Source organism: Seriola dumerili, unplaced genomic scaffold (genome assembly GCF_002260705.1).
Source record: "Seriola dumerili isolate Sdu_G_001 unplaced genomic scaffold, Sdu_1.0 BDQW01000167.1, whole genome shotgun sequence".
NCBI lineage: Eukaryota > Metazoa > Chordata > Actinopteri > Carangiformes > Carangidae > Seriola > Seriola dumerili.
Genome location: NW_019174422.1, coordinates 604,011 through 625,528, shown reverse-complemented (window position 1 = coordinate 625,528; position 21,518 = coordinate 604,011). Strand labels below are relative to the sequence as shown.

Below are 21,518 nucleotides of genomic sequence, written 5' to 3'. Positions count from 1 at the left end.
CTTAAAAGGATAAGGCAAATATTTCTATAGTTGTTTAGTAGGAGTCAAACTCGAAATGCATTGCTTTGTGTTTTAATTATGCCTTGATCAATCAGTCTATTGGATTTGGCTCCACAATGATATGGCACTTTCATTGAGTCATACGTACATTTCTTCCTATGTAATGTGACGGCAGCTTTACCTGCATTTATCCACAACCTCAAGCTAGCACTGAGTGAGCAATGTGGTAACACTTTACTTCACTCTAATAGTAAGCAATTCTGTTGATATTTGAACTCGGCAGCAAAATGTCACCAAACAAACGACATGCCCAGAAACACAAAACATTAAGAACACAAGAGACTAAAAACTTGTGAGAGTTTGTGTTTAGATAATTTAAGCTAACAAGGAAGGTAAAGTTACCATAGCATTTCAAATTATGCATCCAACCAAATAAAGCCACTGTGCTAGCAAACTTGTGTTTTTAGGCTTTTGTGTCTATAAATCCCTTTGCAAGTTGTACAGACAAACACCATGCTAAAGAGCAAGCAATGAGAAAGCAAACTGTCGTTACAATTGCTGCTGCAAAGTTAAAATGCAGCGAGGACAAAAGTGACACACTGTATATTAATAAATACTTACTTATACGTGCTTACAACTACATTATAGTGTGTTGTAAATAATTTTAAAAATGTTTATGTAGTGCATATAAATGCTAAATGGGAGGTTTCCAAATACAAACTGTTCCAAGAAATATGAAATAGGACAGTTTTTAATATATGTTTTGCATTGGCCTTTGTTATCTTTTTGTGTATCTGTTCATTCCACTATCTGGATAAAACACAGGAAACAGCACATAGTTATCCTTCATTTATAATTTAATAATACAAGAACATTGATTATGTAACAAATGCCATAGTGCCATGAACTGTAGGCAGCCTGCCCTCTCTACTTCCTCTCATCAGACTGTGTTATTGCTTATGGTTGTTTTTCACATTTTCTTGGCCAAGACATCCTGTCCCCTCCCAGCACTCTTGCTCGTTACAGCTGGCCCTCAGCCTAACATGGCACAACATTAGTAACGTTTAGTTTCAAGACTCTGTCCTAAATCAAGGACAGATTGATTAATGAACAAACACATGAACATAACTTATAAAGCCTGATTGATGAAACCAGGGTCATTTATGCTCTCAAAGAAAAACTATTTGGCATTTGCACTCAGGGTTGGCCCTCAATAAAACAAAGCAACACTACAGATTTTGCTTTAAAGTTACTGATTGGCTCAAAGTGACACTGTATCATTCTAGGGGACCACACAATACCTCTGTTTGTAAAGAGGATACAGCCATGTTGAAAGTCTTATTTCGCAATTCTGTGTGTGTATGATTGGGTGTGTGCTGTTCGTTCCTCTTAAACAGACTGTACATGTATGTTACCGGCCAGTGTTGACATTTGGGGTTGACATCTGTCCATATAGAGAGATTTATAACATTTGTTGGAAAGATTTTATTGCATTTAACGTAACAAGTCTCTAGATTTAGCGACTTGTTTTCAAACAGGTTGTGACTGGACTGTGTGGATGCCGACCAGGGGCTTAAGGCTACACCTCTTGTTATGAGCAGTCTACCGAGCTGCTCGGGAACTGCAGGGAAGAGGAGGAGCACTTCCAATACACTGAGCCTTGCCTCCATTACAGCAAATAAACTACTTTCATTGCAAGCATCATTATGACTAAAGGAGGTAGAGGAATAACTAAACATAAGACACACTGAGCAGAGAGAGCAGGAGAGAGGGAGGGAGAGTCATTGGTAAGATAAAGAAACTGAATAGCATTTAAACAACAGAAACACCTGCAACTGTAAATGAGACGCGACTGAAAATGAGGCGTCGTACTAAAATACCGCTCTGACTAATTCTACAATAATATCAAACAGAGGGAGTTAGACATAAAGAACTGCCTTGAATAAAAGTCTGTTACGTTTTGGAGTTGAGTAAATAAAGTATTGTGGATCCCAGATGGAGGCTGTGAGCTGTGTGAGACTAAATAAGAAAGATAGTCCGTCTCTTCTCACTTTCTCTTTGGTGATTTTGTCAGATGATGTCACAGTTATAAAATCAGGATTTGACCAAAGGCGGTCTAGACATGTACTAGGTTTTTTGCTTGTTTGATCAACTCAGAGTGGCAAACTACCAGGTAATTGGTCAGCCTATAGATCTTGATCAAACAAAGTCAGAATGATTTACAAGTCACCACAAAGATCCTTCATCAGCACTTTCTATTTACCCACAAAGACTTTCATTCTGGTATTAATTTACATACAGTAGTGATGCACATTGCTCTGGCGGCATAAATGAAGAATGACGATGATGAGTTTATTGTGCAACCTATTAGTATGTTGAAATCATACTGAACATTATGTTTGAAGTTCCTTGAACAAAAGCTGTTTTCACACCCACTGGCCTTGTTCACATGTAGCCATTTAAAAATCATCAAACAGGCCTTCTGATTATCTCTCACTAACATTTTCTGTTGAGGTCTGAATTGTCCTCGAATGAGCAGGGAAGGGGATTTTATAGCACCTCGTCAAACGTGTATCTTTTATTTTTCAAACCATGCTGCTGGTAGAAAATTCTTTTCTCAGCTGTAATCTGACACCTGCTGTGTTGTTTAATGACGCGTGTGTGTGTGTGAGTGAGATTGGACAAGGTTCAAGGTTTTCTTCAAGGTTTTAAGACCTACAGTATTTTACAACCTGTAATTAAAGAATGTGATTAAAGCATTATAGAGCCAGGTAATACATTGTAAAAACAACAAAATAAACCCTCTTGGTATTTATTTATTACATAATAGGATGATGACCAATAATAGTGTTTTAGTTGTGACTGATACAATAATTGATGATGACTTTGATCTTGCAGTTGATAAAATGGTCAATAAAGCATAACTTTTTACATTGATCTCTTAATCTTTAGCCACATTAGCAGCATGGCTCTATGGATGGCAACAATGGTTTGTCAGTCTCAACTACATTGTCATGAAATTGGCTTCATGCATTCACAGTGCTCAGAGGATGAATGCTAATGACTAAAGTGATGCATTGACTTTTCCTTTAATGCCACCAGCAGGATAAAGTCTGACTCTTGTCTTTTTTTTTATAACCAACTAAAACTAACATCTCATTCACTTCTGCCTCAGCTGTACTCTGTGCTTAGTGCTACATAGCGAACGTTAGGATACTAACATGCTGAACTAAGAACATGGTTAATACCTGTAACTACCTGTGTATGTTAGCATTGTTACTTGTACATTTTGTTGGCTTGTTTGAGAGTTAGCTGTTGTTCCTTGACCAGTGTGTTGGATTTAGGGGAATCTTTTGGCATCAACGGAATATAACATTCATATTCTTTATTTGGTGCATAATCACCTAAAACTAAGAATAGTTGTGTTTTCATCAGCTTAGAATGAGGTCCTACATCACACTGAGCGGGTCCTCTTCCATGGGGCCCCACTATGTTGCACCGCCATGTTTCTATAGTAGCCTCAAACCAACAAACCAAGCACAGGCTGTAAAAGGGCCTTTTGTGTGCAAAAAAATGCAAAATGGGGTTATAGCTTGCATGCTAATGTTAGCCACAGGTACACCTACATTCAGCAGTCGGTCATTTTTCTTTTTTAGCGTTGGAGGGTGTTTGACCATGCAGCTTAGGTCGGGTCTTTTGGAGTAACTGTGCGCTGTCATCAAGGCTAAGCTAGCTGTGTGGTTGTCAGTAAATCCATCCCGGTTGTAAAGCTGTCTGCTGGTGAAACTGCAATGTTTGGTTTTGTATTTCTACAAGTGTGAAATACAAAAGAAGCAGAGTGTGGATGCGGAGGATTTAGAGTTGTTTAAAGGCTGTCAGGTTATCAGACGAACACAAACCATTGTTTAATGTAATTGATTTTTGATTAAATAAATCAATTGGATTCAGTGTGATGCATCATGTGTTAAATGGCAGTTCCTCCTCCCTTTACCCTTCTGTCCTGTTATCTCTCTCTCTGTTTCCCTCCTCCCTCACATGGAGAAGTTACTCATTCCCTCAGTGCCCTTCAGATTCCTCCCCACCCATTTGTGAAGTCAGGCCTCTCATTGAGGAGGCAGTGACGCTGAGGAGCTGCAGCAGTTTCTTCATAGTCTCACTCTGCCTCAGCGTAGTGGCTGTGTGGGACTTTTTTTTAGACTCTCTTGTTATTAAAACTATGGGCCTGACTCTTGACTGAGGGAGAGCTTTGACTTCATCAGGAGTTTTTGCCCTCCTTTCTGTTTACTTCTGTGAGCTCAACCCCTTGGTGCTTCAGTCTCTGCTTTTTTTCCCCGTGTGTTTTGTGGTGACAGAGCAGGATGGCAGCCCCATCACTTCTTCTGTACATCGACAGGTACGAGCACAGAAACGTTACTTGCTTTTGGACTGAATGTAAGTTTGTTTCATGGTTGACATTCCTTAGCCAGTCCTGCCTGTACATTTGTCACATTTGTTTCCTGTCTTTACAAAATTTTTAGTTTTGTTTTGTTTTTGTTTTTTTTTTAATGAAAGCAAGCAACAGAGATTTGGTGAGCAGTTGAATTCTGTGGCTTTTTGTGCTACACAGCCTGTTTCTTGTGGACTAGATACACACTGTTCCTTTGACTGTTGTAAAGAAACGCCGGGAGCAGCTCTGCGTCTTGCTCACTCATGTCTTTTATGATGGGGGGGGGGGGAACTCAATGTACTATGCTTTCCTTCTTCGTGTACTAGCTTGTTTGGCATGTCTGTGCCAGGTAGTCAGGCGAAGCATACAAACCATTGGGACACCTTTTTATCACCTTATTTGCACACATCAAAACTGAACACAAACGTTGTGAAATCCAAGAGTTCTTGGGAGACTTCACCACAAACCAGTGCAGTACAAAGCCCCAGCTTGAATTCAACAACATACAAACAAGCCCCTTTGCCTGTCCTTTTTGATTTTTCTAGCTGTTCCACTTGAGCACTCGACCATAGCTGCAGCCATTCAGCTGTCACGTTGGAGCACATTTGGCCCGGACTGAATGCAAAGCATGCTGCTGCTTTGTGGACATTTGTTTGGTGGCAGGCATGAAATCTGAAAAAAAAAAAAAAAAAAAAAATCACAGTCCCTGGAACTGTACAGAAAAATGTGATGTACAAAGTATTCAGAGACTTAAAGCCAGGGTCTGCTTTTTGAAAGTGGCCTCTGCACTTCAGTCTGTGCAGCATTGTTTTATGGTGGCTCATGGGGTTACTCAAGTTCACCACTCCCTATTGTTCAAAGCCTGGTCACAGTTTACTTTTTCCACCCTAGGTTTGCTCTGTTGTGCTGTGTTGTGGGATGATAGACAAATAGATAGATATACATTCTTTATTTATCCCCTAGGGGAGGTTTTTCTTTAAAGTCAGTAATAGATCCATCTGTTAGTTATCCCTTTGTTGTAAAGTTCATGTATAATTCACTTGTTGAGTTTGTTTATTGACAATGGAAGTAGTAGTTTGACAAGAGAGAAGTCTTTCTGCAAGGCTCAGCCTTTTGTCAGAACTTTGAACTGTCTCTAGAGGATGGAGTTTGCTCAGTTGTTACATAGATGTCTCAGTTGACATCACATGACCTAAGTGTGGAACTTTGGACACATGATAACGGGTCATAACAAAAACATGGGTGTCTAAATTATGATAAAGACAATAAGAAGTGATAAAAACAAGTAAGGGAAACTTGATAGAGGAATTCTTCGTCGTCAGTTCACTTCTCTGTTCTATTGCTTCCTTGTGCTAAAAGCTGATATTTCCTTCCATTTTGTTTTCTCTTGGTGGAGCTCAGTGACTTAGATTACAGCAGATAGTATTCAAATGACAGCTTCCTTTAGCAGTTCTGCATGTGAGTGTAAAATGTTGCTCTGCAAGTGTCTGACGCCTCATGTCTCCCAGCATTTCTCTGTTATCTTTCTAAGAAAAGACAAATTGTTGGAAACATGGTTGCTTGTTTCCCCTGAGCTGTAGTGAAAATAGCTGAATGAGATAAGCTTAAATGCCACTGATAAACACACAGTGACTTCATGTTGGCCTCGCAGTCTGTAAGAGAAGAGCTCGGAAGATGTGCTGGCCTTTCAATTCTGCGCTGTCATTCAACCTGTTCATTAAACTCGAGTAACCCACAGAATGAGGAAATGTGTATCCTTGCATGTATAGGTGTAAGTAAGCAGAGTGGAAAATATGCAGCACTGATGTGAAACATATTACAATGAGCGAGGCGCTAAGAATAGAGTGTAAATAATGTTAAAGGAGACATGCAGGCTCACTCGGCCTCATGCTCACTGTGGTGTTGTGTGGACATGCACCATAAAAGAAAAATAGATTTGGTCCTTGTTAAACGTGACTTGTCACTTATTACTTATAAAACGTTTGGGGGACGACAAGACCAGGTTGTTGTCATTTTGTGCTCAGGTTGCCACCGGAAACTGAAATTTTACTGGTACAGAACAGGGGCGGGTTTCACAAGGATAGACTCTGACTGTGGCTTAGATATATCAAACAGTCAGACTTCAGAAGCAGTTTAGCGCTTGACTTTCTTAAGCCAATACTGTGGTACAATGATTTCTGGGTAAATTAAGACTTTTTTTCAAAACAACAACAAAAAAAAAAAAAAAATGGCCGACTGGAACTGCAGTTACATGCTCAGCTCCATTTACCCTCAGCAGAAAATGTTTGTCTTTTGGAGGAATTCAACAGTTAGAACGTTTTGCTTGAAGAAACAAGAAAATGAAAAATCGGATTTTTGTCTCTAAAAACTCTTTCCTTTCTCATCACTCTCTCCATAACAATGTTGGCAAACCACAAATTATGAGCCATGCTTCCCTGTTTTTTTGTTGTTAGGTGCTACTCGTCAGCACAGTCATTGACTGTTACCATGGTAACATTGGTCTGAAGCCTGAGTTAGCCTAGGGGTAAGGTATCTAATGTTTTTGTCTTAAAATGAGAAATGGTCTGACTTGTATTACATTAATCTCTCAGCAGAATTAAGACTGAACTAACACTACAGACCAGTCTGAAATACCTGTGTGAAACCAGACCCTGTAGTTAGTTTCATAATAGCTATCACAACATGCTGCGATCAGCTGGTTAGAGTTTGACTTTGACCAGTCACACTGGAGAGAACTTATTTTTTTGTCAGCCATTACTTAACTAGCTTCTCATGGTCAAAACCCTGCCTACATACAGCTAGACTATTAAATACTCTGTATTAAAGACAAACGCATTTGTCAGTACTTTCTGTCGGCTTCTCTTTGTGGGTGTAACATCAGGAGAGCTGCTGGTGCTCTTGCCACGACTAGCTTCCCCGCCATCAGCAGTAGCGCTGCTGGTGCTCTGCCGCTGTCGCCGTATGGTGTCTGTTGGTCAGACTTTCAGATGTTTGGGGTTGAAGTCGGTCTATCTCTGGTTTTTAGAGAGATTCATGACATTGGTGGAAAGCTTTTATTGCACATAACATAATTAGTTGTCAACTGGAAGTTTGTATCTCCGCTGTCATTACAAAATAAAGGGCAAATGCCAAAAAAAAGGGGGGAAAATACACAGTAATTTTAGAGAAACTGTGTAACTTTTCTTTATTTGTTTATAACCATTTGTTTTGTAATGATTGTTTATGACCGAAAGTATTTCTTGGCAAAAGTACGTCAAGTCAGCAATTGCAGCGTAGACCATTCTCCAAAATGGTCAGACAGCCTGGCGCTGTCCCTGTGGGATTGGAGTAGATAGTTTTGCAATGAGCAGTATGGTTCGATTGGTGGCTGCATCACGTAGCACTGACCAGAAAAGTGATGATTGGCAGCAAAGCACAGCTGATATAGGATCTGTGAGCATTCATGGTGAAACTCTGTTAGAAGGATTTACTGAAATGTCCAGACTTCTAAAGTTCAATGTTTTTTTTTTTTTTTTTTTTTCTAGATTTGGATGAGTTATTAGCTGAGCACAACACACAGCAACAAACACACAAAACACACCTGCAGCAGACATAGTCAGCTATCAGTGGATGAGGCCTCCAGGCCTGTAGCTGTATCTGCTCAGTGTCTGCCAGCATGTTTCCTGTCCTCACTACCCCGTAGGCAACCCACAGGGCTTGGGTCACGCTGTGCGGCAGTTCAAAGGTCATATTGATCTCAATGAAACAACTTGTATATTTAGGCCTCCTGTCCACTTCTCTCAGGTCAACTGGGTTAAGTCTATGTTGTGTCAGGGGTGGGGAAAAAATAGATTCACTGAAGTTTCCATATTGTTTTATTTGTTTATCTATCTATTTACTTATTTATTTTGTTTTACAATTTTGTTAAACGCCGCGCTTCCTGAATTGATATTTATTTTGTTATTTGCACTGACCAAGACAGAGTCAAGAGGGTTTTATAGCGATGATGCTGCTGAAATAAAGCACAGAAATGAATGAATGATACACAGTCTCTAAAAGTGTATGTGTCAAGTTTTTTTCCATGGTCTAATTTTAAAAACATAAACAAAAATTGCAATAAATCATAATATAGAATCACAATATTTGTAGAATTGTGATACCACAAAATTGCACTGCATATTGAATCAACACCATGTTGGCATGGAATCAGGAAATAAGCATATTGTCCCAGCCCTAGTGTCAACACAACTTATTCATCGTAAAGGGTTATCAACTTCAGTCAAAATCTCTCAAAAGCTCTTGGTGAGACTGATCCTAGATGAGCAGCAGGGTATGGACCTTTACTCTGCCCGTTGTGTCAGAGGAGGCTTTTTATTTGACCAGTTTATTCATGTCTTTTCACAGCTAGGCTCTATTCAGGTTTTTAATTAAAGCCCACACTAACAGCTCTGTGACAACACCGCACCGATGGAGAAATGAAAGGAAGAGCTGGCTAAATGGTACAGTGAACCCTGTTGAAAAGAGGAAGCCGCTTTGCATGTGGTGGATGGAAGCTAAACATAGAATGCAGATTGCTCTATCTTCAGTCCAAGAGAGAGTAGGTGATTTTTGTTTTTAGTGCAGAGCAGATAGTCTAGTGATAATTGGAAGTGGATTCTTCAATGAAAGCAACAAAGATGACCTTTTCTCATTGGTTCATCGTTGTTGCACTTTGCGTGCTAGTTTTATTAGTCCACTGCCAGGTTACACGAGGTCACCCAGGCTACATTCACACAAATATGTTTTAGTTTTTAAAACACATCACTTTTGCTACATTTATGCCTGGCGTCCATACTATTCAGAAGTTTTCAAGCCCCTAAAATGTGGCCTTGTTTTAGTTAGAAAACTCCGTGTTGTGTGTTTTAGTCTGGACTGGCTGAAATGGAGACAGTTGAGAACGGCACACTTACAGTCATTCTTCTGAATATTCTGACACTAAAATGGCATTTTTCAGACGGATCAGGGGACAATTAACTTTATTTGAGACCTGTCTCTGTCTCAGCAACAAACCCTTGCAAGATCTGGCAACACAGATCTCTCCTCATCTGTTGGTTCTGGTCTGGTTTCACTGCTGCACTGCTTCACTTTCCAACAGCACAAGTTTAGAAGGACTTTTACGTGCAAACATGATTTAAAAGTGAAGTAAAATCAGGTGTAAATTCATACTGTATCTCATGTTGTATTGTTGTTGTTATGTTTAGACATAAACAAGCAATCACAACCACGCCCACTTAGGAGACAGGAAGTGTAAACCATTTCATACCAGTGGCACTGCTTGTAATCTCTTACATATAGACAGTATCTTTGAGGCAGACACCCACGTTTGCTTCCTGATTGGGTGTCATTAGTCACAACATATCCTTCCCTGATTCATTCTCTGACACTCCTGTCACTCCATCCAATACATGTTTTCTGTTGTAGTATTTTCTGCAACTAAGCAACCAACTACTGAGTAGACAATCTGCTTCCTGCTTACACTGGCATGCGCATGCTCAGTGTAGGTGAATGGTCATGTGATATGTGTTTTCAGGCATTTCAGTGTGGATGGACATTATTTCTGATACGGAGCTAAAACACTCTATCGTTTTTATTTTAAAACACTGTTTAAAAATGAAACTGTATTAGTGTGGACATAGGTTCTTCTCTGGGTGGCCTGTATGCCTTTGTTCTTAAATCCATTGATTCCTTTTTAAGTGCTTAGGTCAGTAGTAATAAGGACACACATTTATGCAGCTCCACGGTTTGTGTTCCACTTTTTGCTCTGTGTTATAATAACCTCATTTATTTGTCCTCATGACTAATTCCCGCTGTCTGTCTGGCTTCTCTCTCAGGAGCCTGTTTGCCAGGAGAGTGAAGGACAGTCGGCCAGTGGAGCAGAGAGATCCAGGGTGGAAACTGTTTGGGAAAGTCCCCCCACGGGAAGGCTCCATCAAGGACCCTAAGAAAATACAAAAGGTAGAATATTTTTTTTTTTGGGATCATGAAGAGCCCCTCTTACTGACTACATTCACTTGAACACAAAACACCTAGTAGCTGGAGGAAACTGGGTAAGAAATTAGATGATGAGGTCAAAAACTAGAGGGTGGATACCTGACTTGAGCCTAATGGGACATTAAGGGTTGGTCCAGATTCAGACAAAATGTAGAAATGGTGATCAGGTTTGGGTCGGGTTCGGTCATGTCGACCTTTTGACAATCGTCCACAAGATGCCCACTTGTGTAAACAGGCAAGCAGTGGCCATGGTAACAACAACTGCATGACAGGGTAAAATAAGCTTCAGCTTACACTAACTGTATCGGGCTTGGGTTTGGTTTGGACATAAAATGTCTGTGAGGTTCAGGTCGGGCCTGTTTACTACTCTCTCTGACTCGGGTCGGTTCTGGAGAATATGATGCGTAGCCCAGGGCGTCTCTGTAGCACCACAGCACTTATAGTGCTAAGAATGCACAACAATGCCTGTGACACATTTTACTTTTATCAAAAAAAATTGCAGCTCCTGCGATTTGGATATTGCTCTTGACCATATAGATTGTATTTCGAATTAATTGTGCAGCTCTAATTCAGACAGAAATATCTTTGCTTATTTCCAAAAACACATGTCAGAATGTGCCAATTTCTGAATTGCATACAACACATTTAGGAGAGCTTAGACCAAGCCTGTCTCTAAACAATCGTGGTGTTCAATGAAGCCTGTGTAATATTTTAAATGGTCTCTTTATTAGTATTACAGCTCAGAATAGTAAGTGCATTTTCTATAACTGATGCTCAGATGTTTTCTTCTATCCGACATTCTATATCAATCAAATACAAGTGATTTCTTAACATTGCTTCACATTTCTTAAGACTTAAGTTTGTCTGTTCTTTGATGTAGTTCAGCTGCAGTCATATCTCCACTGACAATTAATGAGACACTTGTCTGAAATATTTAAGACCACACTTGCTCAGTGTTGAAAAAGAGCTGCTGAACCATAGTGTAGCTTGTTGTTTACATGGCAACATCTGAGGCTGCGCTCAGCGGCATTCTGTGTTCTGTCCTAAAGAAGACATCAGTCGAATGAGCCAAAAATAGGTTTGTTTATTTCACTTTGTTTGGTTTTCTGTATGCTTTGTTTGAGCCTATCACAGAGAACATGGTCGTCCTGACTTTGAACTGAGGGGTGTTGTTTCCTCTAAACAGCAGATCCTTTCTAACTGTGTATTGAAAGAGAATCCAACAGTAAATTTTTTTTTAGTCCTATATATATATAAAAAATACTTCTAATTCCACTTAATTAATTAATAAGGTCCATACTTCTTTGATTCACATGTTTACCATTTCCACCAAACAAGCCCTCCACAATAGTTGTTTCTGGCCTTGCCATGGGCTGTCAGCTGCGGTTTAAGTTGCTGCAGTGGGTCCCGTGACCTCATGGTCAGGTGAAATGTACCAGCTACCAGAAACGCATTACAACAGCTGATTGACTGCTTCATAAGCAGCCGTGTTAGCTGTTAACTGTATATAACTTTGTCGCGGTTACTAGTGTCTTTAAACTGGAGTTTCAGTTTTGTTTTCCAGCTTTCCCTTTTCTGTCCTGCGCCTCGTAAGTGTTAAATTAGACTTCCTGAAATTGAATTGAATTTGAATAAAGTTTTAGTCAGACTTTAATAATGGTTCGAAAAGTCCACCGAAATGGTGCTGCAGTAGCTTGTGCTGCAGAACAGCTGTTGTTCAAAGGTCATATACATGAGCAAGCAGCTTTTGATGCAATAATGCCTTTTTACAGAGCTCATTACTGCACCATGGGACAGTAAAAACCAATCAGTATACTAACATTATGACTCCTGCTCAGCAAAGATAACAGGACAACTGATTGCTGAGATTCTGTTATATAATCTCTGAGGACCAGGACTTTAAAAGGAGTCTAAAATATTGAGAACATATTGTGACTGTGTACAATCTGTTGTGTTCTTGAATACCAGGAGCACAATGCCCTGAGCAACAACCCTCCCATCAGTGACATTTAGGTTGTTCAGCTAATATTAGAAAGCCCCAGGCTGAAAAGCAAACAGCTGCTCAACGTGTTTTTGTCTTGAGTGTTGACCTGGCTAATATTTCACCTGAAAAATGAATGTACACACAGTATACAGTCATGGCTTTGGTAGCATGTGAGAAATGACAATATCATCCAACTTTTTAATGGAGTAAAAACTTTAACGTTTAGTAGCAAGTTTATTAATACACAGTGGATTTTTTTTAACTACATTTCTCAGTAGCTTTCTGGTAGCTTAGTTATTTTCAAAATGGTGTAGCTATCTAATTAATGTTGCATGTGACACCCTGGATGTCACTACAGTATACACTTCCCGGAAACAACGCTTACCACATGGCACTCAACTGTTTGTCCACGTTCTGCGCCACCATGAGACGCTTCCCTTTGTCACCTCATTCAGTTTGAGTAGAGGAAGAGAGCAGGGTCAGCATGAGCGGCACGGACCAACACGCTCATGTGCGGTGGACAAAACTAAGGTCGTTAAATCCCCTGCCGATCATTGTCATCAGTGGTTGTCATCACCACCTCTGGTAAATAAATCCACATTAGCCTCCACTCCCAGCAATTTCCTGGACTGGATCGCTTGTTGACTGGACTGGACTGATTAAATGGGAAAACTACCAACAAAACTTGACCTATCTTAAATGCCAGGAAGGAGACCTGGCTTGCATTGCTAATAAAAAAATAAAGCTTAAAAATCTCAAGTCAAACTGTGAAAAGCTTTTCTCTAAATCACTTAGCTAGCTTCACGAGCTTTCCACCAGGAACAAGCTGTACTTACCTTACCAAATGCTACGCTGATAAATTTTATTTCTCTTGAATAAAAGATAAAAAAAATCCCAGAAATAACTGTAATATAATATAGCACAACATAATGAGTGCATTTGTTTATTATATACATTAGATGGTTCTTGTTGTCCAGTAACTTCAGTGTAGTTAGGTGCCTTATCGGAGTAGTTTGTAGGTTAGCTTCCCTCTTTAAACAGAGGTGTAATTCTGCTGTATCTTAACTGCTTCCAAAGAAAAGTAGCTTGTAGCGTCATGAGCAACAGCGTCAAGTAGCTTTATCAAAAGTATAAAAATGTAGATGTAGATTTATATCTAAAAGAAAATGGGTTACTACTAGCCACCTTTTAACCATGCAATTGAATTCTGCTGTTTTTCTGTGTCACACTCTAACCTCACTGCAGCGGTAACGTGCCACATGCATGTGATGCAGTGTTTGTGTCGCTCAGCCAGCTGAAATTCAAAATGTCAAGGTCGTTGAGGGCACTTTGTTAGATAGCCAGCTGGTGACTGGAAACTTATAATTTCCCAGTACCATTCAAAGGCAAAGAGCAAAGTGTCTCAGGCCCAATTAAAGACTATGGCAGCTCTCTACTGGTAAAACAAACCTAAGAACAAGATGGCAGCACGTAATTAGAGCGTGGAGAAGCCTGTTATTACCCTGTGGCTGACACCAGGGCAGTAGCCCTCTCCTCTATGCTCTTTGTGCTGTTGATACCTGTTAATCTGCAGTAATGTACAATTTACATATCAGTGCTTTAACATGTCGCACACTATTTCAATCCCTGTAAATATTGACCGTTTTGTGGTATTGGTTTGAAATTAGAACGCCAGGATTGAAATGCTACCTCTTACTCAAGCGCATGTGAACACACAAACACTCAAACGCACACACTCGCTGTACACACCCACGTGTGCTTTAAATCCTCAGTCCATCTCATCTGTGGCTGTAACCTTATATTGGGCCGCAGGATTGGGTTAACAAGGATAGGCTTTCAAGCTTTTGTGTTGCCACTGACGCTGCTATTCAAAGGCGGGGTCAGTAAACTGTGTGTGCGTGTGTGTGTGGAATGCTTTATTTGCCTAGGTTATTATACAGGTGCGCACTGTGCTACTTCAATCAGCAACGTTTCCCCTTTTGAGAGCAACACAGTGAATCAAGTCTAATATTCTAATTTACACCACTTTGCGTTGCTGTGAGTTCGGGGACTCGGTGTTGAAAAAATAATGTGTTCTGTAAGCTGCTAAGCCTCCAATTATCAATGTGTGGCAGCCGAGACAAGTGTGAGATCTTGGTGTGAGGCTGAATTGAAATTGGATAATATTCCCAGCAGGAGTTTAAATCTGAATGTAAAGTCATTTAAACCCCCTTTAAACTTTAATAAATGAGGGATTTTGAGAACCACTACAGATGGTTATATGTAATTTAGGCTGAAACTTGTGATAACTGATGTTTTCTACAGTAAATTGAGTTGTCATATTCATCATCTCAGAGTAATTCAGAGATACAGTAGTTTTTTTTCTGCAGTATTAGACTGTCTTGGCTCAATTTTTGAGTGTCTACATAATCATGATTCCATAGGCATCCGGGAATTGAGCGAAACAAAGCAAGTAAACTAGGGTGGGTTGAGAGGGTGCCTTTCTCCAAGGTTTGTCCTGAGGGCAGTCTCACAGCCTCTTTGAAAACCCCTGTCCTAGAGCACAAGATATACAAGTTGTTAAGTTGTTTAGGGGCTTCATCTGCTGCTGCTCGTTCAGTCCTGACTGGATTAACAGCAGAGAGCTGAGGGGCTGAAACACGATCCATTACTCTGGGGTTGATTAGAATGGCTGACAGGACAAAGCAGAGCACAGAACTCCTTCAGTGCAGCAGCGATGACTAATAACACACGGTGGTGCTGATTTGCTGACACACACACAGACACGCAGCAGCAGCAGCAGCAGCAGCAGCAGCAATAGACCTGATGCAGAGCCGCTCAGCGTAGCGTCACTGCTCAGAGAGAGAGAGACGGGGAGAGAGAGAGAGAGAGAGAGAGAGAGAGAGAGAGCGAGAGGGGGGGGGGGGGGGTTGTATCATGCTGCTACTGCATCTTTTCCAATGCGGGGTGTGTCCCTCTATCGGCAGCTTGACTGTCCCTCTGGCCTCCTTTCGCACCTCCTGGGTGTCCTGTTGCCAGGAGTGAGCCCTCAGGGGCAGCGATGATGATAGGCTAGGGTTTTGGAAAAACGAACCCCCACCGGAGGACTGGCTGTCTGTAAGGAAACGCAGCGTTCATGGTGAGTGAGCATTCACACGGCGAGGACAGAAGCGGGTGAGCACGGTGACCCACTGTCTCTCTCCTTGTCTGGCAGAATCAGAGGGCATCTGTAGTCAGAGCGTGAACGAGAGGCGGCAGAGGAAGGGGACGGCTCGGGTTTCACATAATAGCCTCTTTCAGCTTCGTTGTAGCTCTGTGCTTGGTGGTGGTTGTGGAGTGAAAGCGAGGTGATGATTGTTAAGATGTCTCAGTCACTAGAAAAGATGAAAATGTCTGGGTTTTTTTTTTTTTTTTTTTCTTTTTTTTGGATGCGTTGATTGACTAATGTCCACCCAGGGGCTGACCCATCATCACTGCATGTAACTTGACCTGTGGCCTGCAAGTTAGTACAACAAAAGCATGAGCAGCCGCATGACAGCACCGACTTTTTTTTTTTTTTTTTTTCTTCTTCTATTTGGCTTTTTGAAGCGTGTCAAGGGATTTCCTCCTGCTGCTCTCTCTGATGGAGTTAAAGAGACACAGCTCATTTGACAGCTGAAACAGTGGGACTGCTTTCCAGTGAAACATGCTTAGAGAGGGGGGGAAAAAAAAAAAAAAAAGCAGTGGGTTATATCGTGAGTGTTTTGGTGCCAGTGCTTTTAGTTCCATCTGTTAGTCTGGATATTGTACATTTTCTTCATTTTGTCTTAACAAAGCTGCGTGTGCTCGTCCTTAGCTCCCCTGTGTTCAATCCGGTTCAAATGTTAGTGCGTCAGCTGTGTGTTAACATTCATTCAGATATATTTAATTATGTAAACAATGATTTATTACATCCCAAATCTGTCTTATTTGTAGTTTCCTGTTACTTTGAACAACCAGATATGATAACAGTCTGACTAAAGCATTATATGGTCTAAGTTAAATGGATTTGGTTGATTTCTAAAAGGATATGTGAGAAGTAATGCAAGTTATTTTTTTCACTGCAACAAGCTTTTAGTTGTTAATGTGTACATAGGAACACACTGCTGAACTGCTTGACGTTTCAAATCAAAACAATATCAATACAATATATAATAACTTAAGGGATAATGACAATTTGCAGAGGGCATCTATTAGAAATAAATAAATAAATAAGAAAAAAAAGTGAGATCTGTTTTTGAGATAAAACTGAAGGAACCATTAGTGTTCCAGGGCTGTCGCAGGTAAAAGTTGACTGTTGTGAGAGACACGTGGTGAAATCTTTGGTTGTCTATCTAGAAATGGTGATCCTGTGAGACAAACTCCACCGGCGGCAAATTTAGAGATGCATGAAAAGGCGTCGGAAACTTCCCACAATGTGTTCACAAGTTGACTTCATCTGAGAATGCTGGAATTTGTGGTGTTGTCAGTAAAAGGAAAAAAAAAAAAAGAAAAGTCAATAGAATTGTGGAATTTGAGGTCTGATTAGTGAACTTGTAACCTCTCATGTGATAGCAGCCAAACAAAACACACCTGCCTGCTACACACCACACTGCTATCGGACTCTTTCCCACTCTGTTCTGAGCTGAAGCAGTTTCCAGTGAAGAGCTGGGACTTAGAGCAGTTTGGCATTGTGCAGTGAAACCAGGCTGAGCACCCTGCTGTGGCCTTTCATCTCTCAGCTTACATTATTGAGAAAGCCTGTGGTGTTTTCCTGAAGAGATGATGCAAAGGCAGTTTTACCAACAGTTGCGACAGTGGTGTATTTTCAAGCCCAGTTTGTACCTTTTTTCTCAGAACCTCCAGCTGTTTTTTTTTTTGATCATAACAATAAGACTTTACCACAGTAGAACTTTAGAGTGTGACTTTGTTGGACCACAAGGAGTGATGCTACTAAGCGTCAATCATAATGGCCATTAACAGCCAACATGACAGCCAGATAGTCAGTCAGTGCAGCCAGGCGCCCTTTGAGCTCTTACATTACTACCAGGAAACTGTAGAACTTTACTGAAAGCCAGTGTGACAAAGCAGGTTGCCCTGGCTGCGGGTTATCATAGGATATAGCTGCTATCACTTCTAAAAGCTACCACCAGGGAACCTTTCATACTAATCTTATGAAATATATAACATAACATTATACTCTTGTTTCTGCTGCCACATAGCCAATTTTTCTGGTGTGTGTTGCCAGATTCGTGAAAGTGTAACTGCAACATGAGACGCAAAGGAGCCGGCAGGTCTGCCATAGAGATGCACTGAGTTCTGTGATATGATGGTTTCTGGAAAGTAAACACTGAGAGAGATTCATCATTTGTCTCACTTGAAGCCTTTGAATAAACGTATGGAATATGGACTGAAGCACAGCTGGATGGTTATGGTATATTACTACACTACTACATTTTCGTTTTAAAACGCATCTCTTTTGCTACGTTTTCGCCTCCCGTCCACACAGACTTTTGGAAATGATGACGTAGATACCCCATCGCTCCCTGATTGGTTCTCATCAGCCTCGACTACAACTGGTGAAAGCAATATGATAGTGGAATACAAGTCTTACTGACCTTGTTGTCTTTAATAGCAGATGTAATTCGCTTAAACTCTGCATTTTAACACTGTCTTTGCTGTTCTTGGTGCGTAGCATTTTTTTTTTTTTTTTGCAACTAATTAACTGCAGAGTAAACAATCTGCTTCCTGTTGACACTGGCTCCATGCCACGTGTGCCCGGTGCACGTGATTGCTCATGTATTTATGTGTTTTCAGGTGTGATAGTATGGACGGAGATCGAAAACGCCTTAGTTTTAGGAGTAAAGGAAAGGGAGTTGCTACAGGAAGAAGAGGTTGATTGAAATGTGTAACAAATGCATGTTGAGTAAAAAAGGTTCACTTTATGGTTGTAATTTTCTATGGGTTGCAAGATTATTTAAAAGATACAAAAGTGTTGAAAAACACCAGTTGCGTGTTAAATGGGACGAGTCCAAGCAGAAATGGTTAACAGAGCTCCAGGAGGAGAGCCAGGAAGGTAATAATGTGTAATCTGTTTCCTTCTTTCTTCTGTCTGCTCGCTACTTGTCAGCTTAAGTACTGATTCACCAGTAGAACTAGTTGTTGAGTGACAGAGGAATGTACAGTGATGTGGTGAGCCTTTACTGACTGTTTCCCTGTCCACAGACTCTTCTCTGTACACTGTCATACACATCCCGTCTTCTGTTTCAACCTTGTTGGTAGCACCTGCATTGCTGCTGAACAGATGCCAGATTGCCTTCCCCTCCTCCCCCCAATCTGTCTCCCTCACCCTCCTCTCCTCTCCTCTCCCTCCCTCTCTCTGCAATATCCATCCATTCCCAGGGTGCAAAGCTCCGGCTAACGTTTTTTATCGACCTGCAGCTGTTCCCTTGGGTACACACTGACTTTAATAAACCAAGCAGCACTACATGCATGTCATCTGTTCATCTAAGCACTGAGCCACGGTTAAACAAGACCATTTTTTCATTTTTCTATATATTAATATACTTTGCAAAATATTCTATTTGGTTAGCTTGATAGATACATCCATCAGAGGTGATAGACCAAATTTATGAGTCTACTTAACGTAGTTAATTTTCTCATGCACTAAGGGATCATTAGTTACATTTCAGGTTCACACACATTCAGTTTGGCCTCCAGATGAATTGATTTAGGTAATCTGCATACACTGTTGGTTTGTTTACTCAGTATTATAACTTTTCCACATGATGGTAAAACTACAAAAAAGAGGCCTAAGTTAAATTAAACTGGAAGACACCAACATGATTTTTACCACATTAGTATTTGAGCTGATTTGATTATAGTGATGAAAAATCTTTGTTTTATATTTCTACAGTTACTAGTTTTTGTTAGGTATATTTTTTTTCTGTTGTGTTTTTTTTTTTTTTTTGCAACTTTTGTGCAGCAGAACAAGCTGTATACTGACATATTATCAAGTTGATAGGGCTAATGTGATAGCAGACACAGAGCAACATTGCCACACATTTGGAGTAATGTGAATCACTGAGATCAGCTGCCTAAATGAAGTTGCTGAGAGCAGTGAGATTGGATCAAAACAGTAAAGTTATGGGTCATAAAACCAAAACAATGTGCTTAAAGAAGCAAAAAACTTCCAAGCAGAGGGGAACTGCAGTTAAGTGAAAGAGCGATTCCTTTCACATTACATGCATCATAATTTTACCTCTTGTTAATGCAAAAAAAAAAATGGATTAGAGCTGCTTTGAATTTTCATTTCCCTCCTACAGCTCCTTTGTACTCTAAGCTTTTTCTTTTACGTTAATGGTGTGTCATTAGATTTATATTGGGATGCAATTTAACTTCACTACTTACTTTCAAGGCAAAGTTGAAGTCAGGAATTCAACATGAGTGCCATAAGATGTGTCATTTCACCAACAAAAATGTAAGTTTTGTTTACCTCAGTATTTTAACTGAAGTCGTAAATGGCATGGATGCTGTAGGTGGAAGGTGTCAGTTTTAGTATAACTGAAATTGCCCATCAGCACAAAGCCTTGTTATGAGGCTCTGCGGCCTGAGGGTGATCTGGACCAAACCTGCAGCCTGCCGATAATCCTGAATACAATGCAGTCAAAGCAGGGAGGACAAGAGGGGGTTGAGGGCTGGATGAATCACCTCCATGCTCCAGCAGTGGTGGACAGCTTTCCATTAAAACTTTGACTTCCAGCTTCTCACATCCTCTTCTCATCCTTTCTTCATCCATCAGTGCTTTCATTTCTTACTGTCTTTAGAGTCGACTACTTCTCTGGCATTTTCCTCTCAGGCTTTCCCTTTCTTCTCCTCTCCTCCTCCCACCTCTTGTCATTGCAAGATAAGTAGATACTGTTGACTGCTACTTTGTGGTTTCTCCCTCCTTTTAAAGCTGAATTCTCTTAGCTCCTAATCCTGCACTGCAGTCATTCACTCATTTAAATCTTGAATTACATCAGATTTGGTCCACTTTAGGTTTACTTTATTAGTTTACACATCACCTTTTAAGGCATGTTTCTGTCCTCACTCTTAAACAATAGAGAATGTGATATTTATTTTGCTTTTACATCAGTGCAGTCACTTTTGTTGTTAGCAGTACCAGCACCAGCCCTTCAGGAATAGCAAGGTCATTGGTTGGTCAGTCGGTCTACCATTTTGACTATTGAATGGATTGCCATGAAATCTGATATGAACATTTCATCTAGCAGCATCATCAGGTCAAAATTATTCTGCATCTAGTACTTTGGTTTATGACCTAAGGTATGCAGAACCAATCACCTACCCATTACCCATCACACCATACCCAAGTCTTTATGCTAAGCTAAGCTAATCTTCGAGCTGTTGCTTCATATTTAATGGACAGATGTGAGACTTTCAATGTTATAATCTAAGTCGCCAAGAAAAGCAAATAAACATGTTTCTCAAAATGTTGGAACTGTTCCTTTAAAACTGGAACATTCCCCGCTAAACGTCAACATATTAACATTGTCATTGTGAGCATGTTGCTCGCTGACATTAGCATTGGAACAACCTCAAAGAGCCACTAACGGGCCTTTTTACATCTGGCACCTTGATATCCTGTCGTCCTCCTCCTCAAGCAAAAATTCAGCGTGATTCAATTACCTCTATTTGTCTCCCGGGGCCAATGGAGACCAGGCCCTGGTACAACAGGCAGTGATGCAGCATGTTGTTAAATCTAACAGTCATGCATACACACACAGGAATAGATTTTCCTGCCTGATCAATGTGAGTGTCCCTGTGGTAGCAAAGCGTTAAGCTGATTGCTTGCAGACCTCAGCCTGCATTATTAACCAGTTCAACACACACTGGAGGACCTTTTGGATACACAGTGGGGTGTGTGTGTGTGTGTTAGTGTGCGCCGATAGCTCAGAGCTGCTACCTTATACACACACACACACACACACATACTTACACACAAAACCTGTAGGTCAATCAGCTGATAGTTGGCCTCGTGTTAAAGTGCTCTGTGGCCTCAGCTGTAACAGACTGACTGTCACATGACCTGCTCTTTCTATAGGCCTGCATCACGCTGCCAGT

The 21,518-nt window shown here is 40.6% G+C and overlaps 1 protein-coding gene across 5 annotated transcripts in view; it reads left to right on the top strand.

Annotated features, from left to right (window-relative positions):
- tbc1d14 (TBC1 domain family member 14) overlaps positions 1-21,518 on the top strand; it is a 42,352-nt gene that overhangs the window by 4,276 nt on the left and 16,558 nt on the right. For 3 of the 5 annotated variants that reach the window (XM_022752281.1, XM_022752279.1, XM_022752280.1), the window contains one exon: positions 10,276-10,399. In XM_022752281.1, coding sequence (XP_022608002.1) covers positions 10,276-10,399 — 124 coding nt within the window. Of the gene's footprint in view, positions 1-4,125; positions 4,394-10,275; positions 10,400-15,372; positions 15,538-21,518 lie in introns of those variants that run through there. The other 2 variants (XM_022752282.1, XM_022752283.1) reach the window with 2 other exon arrangements.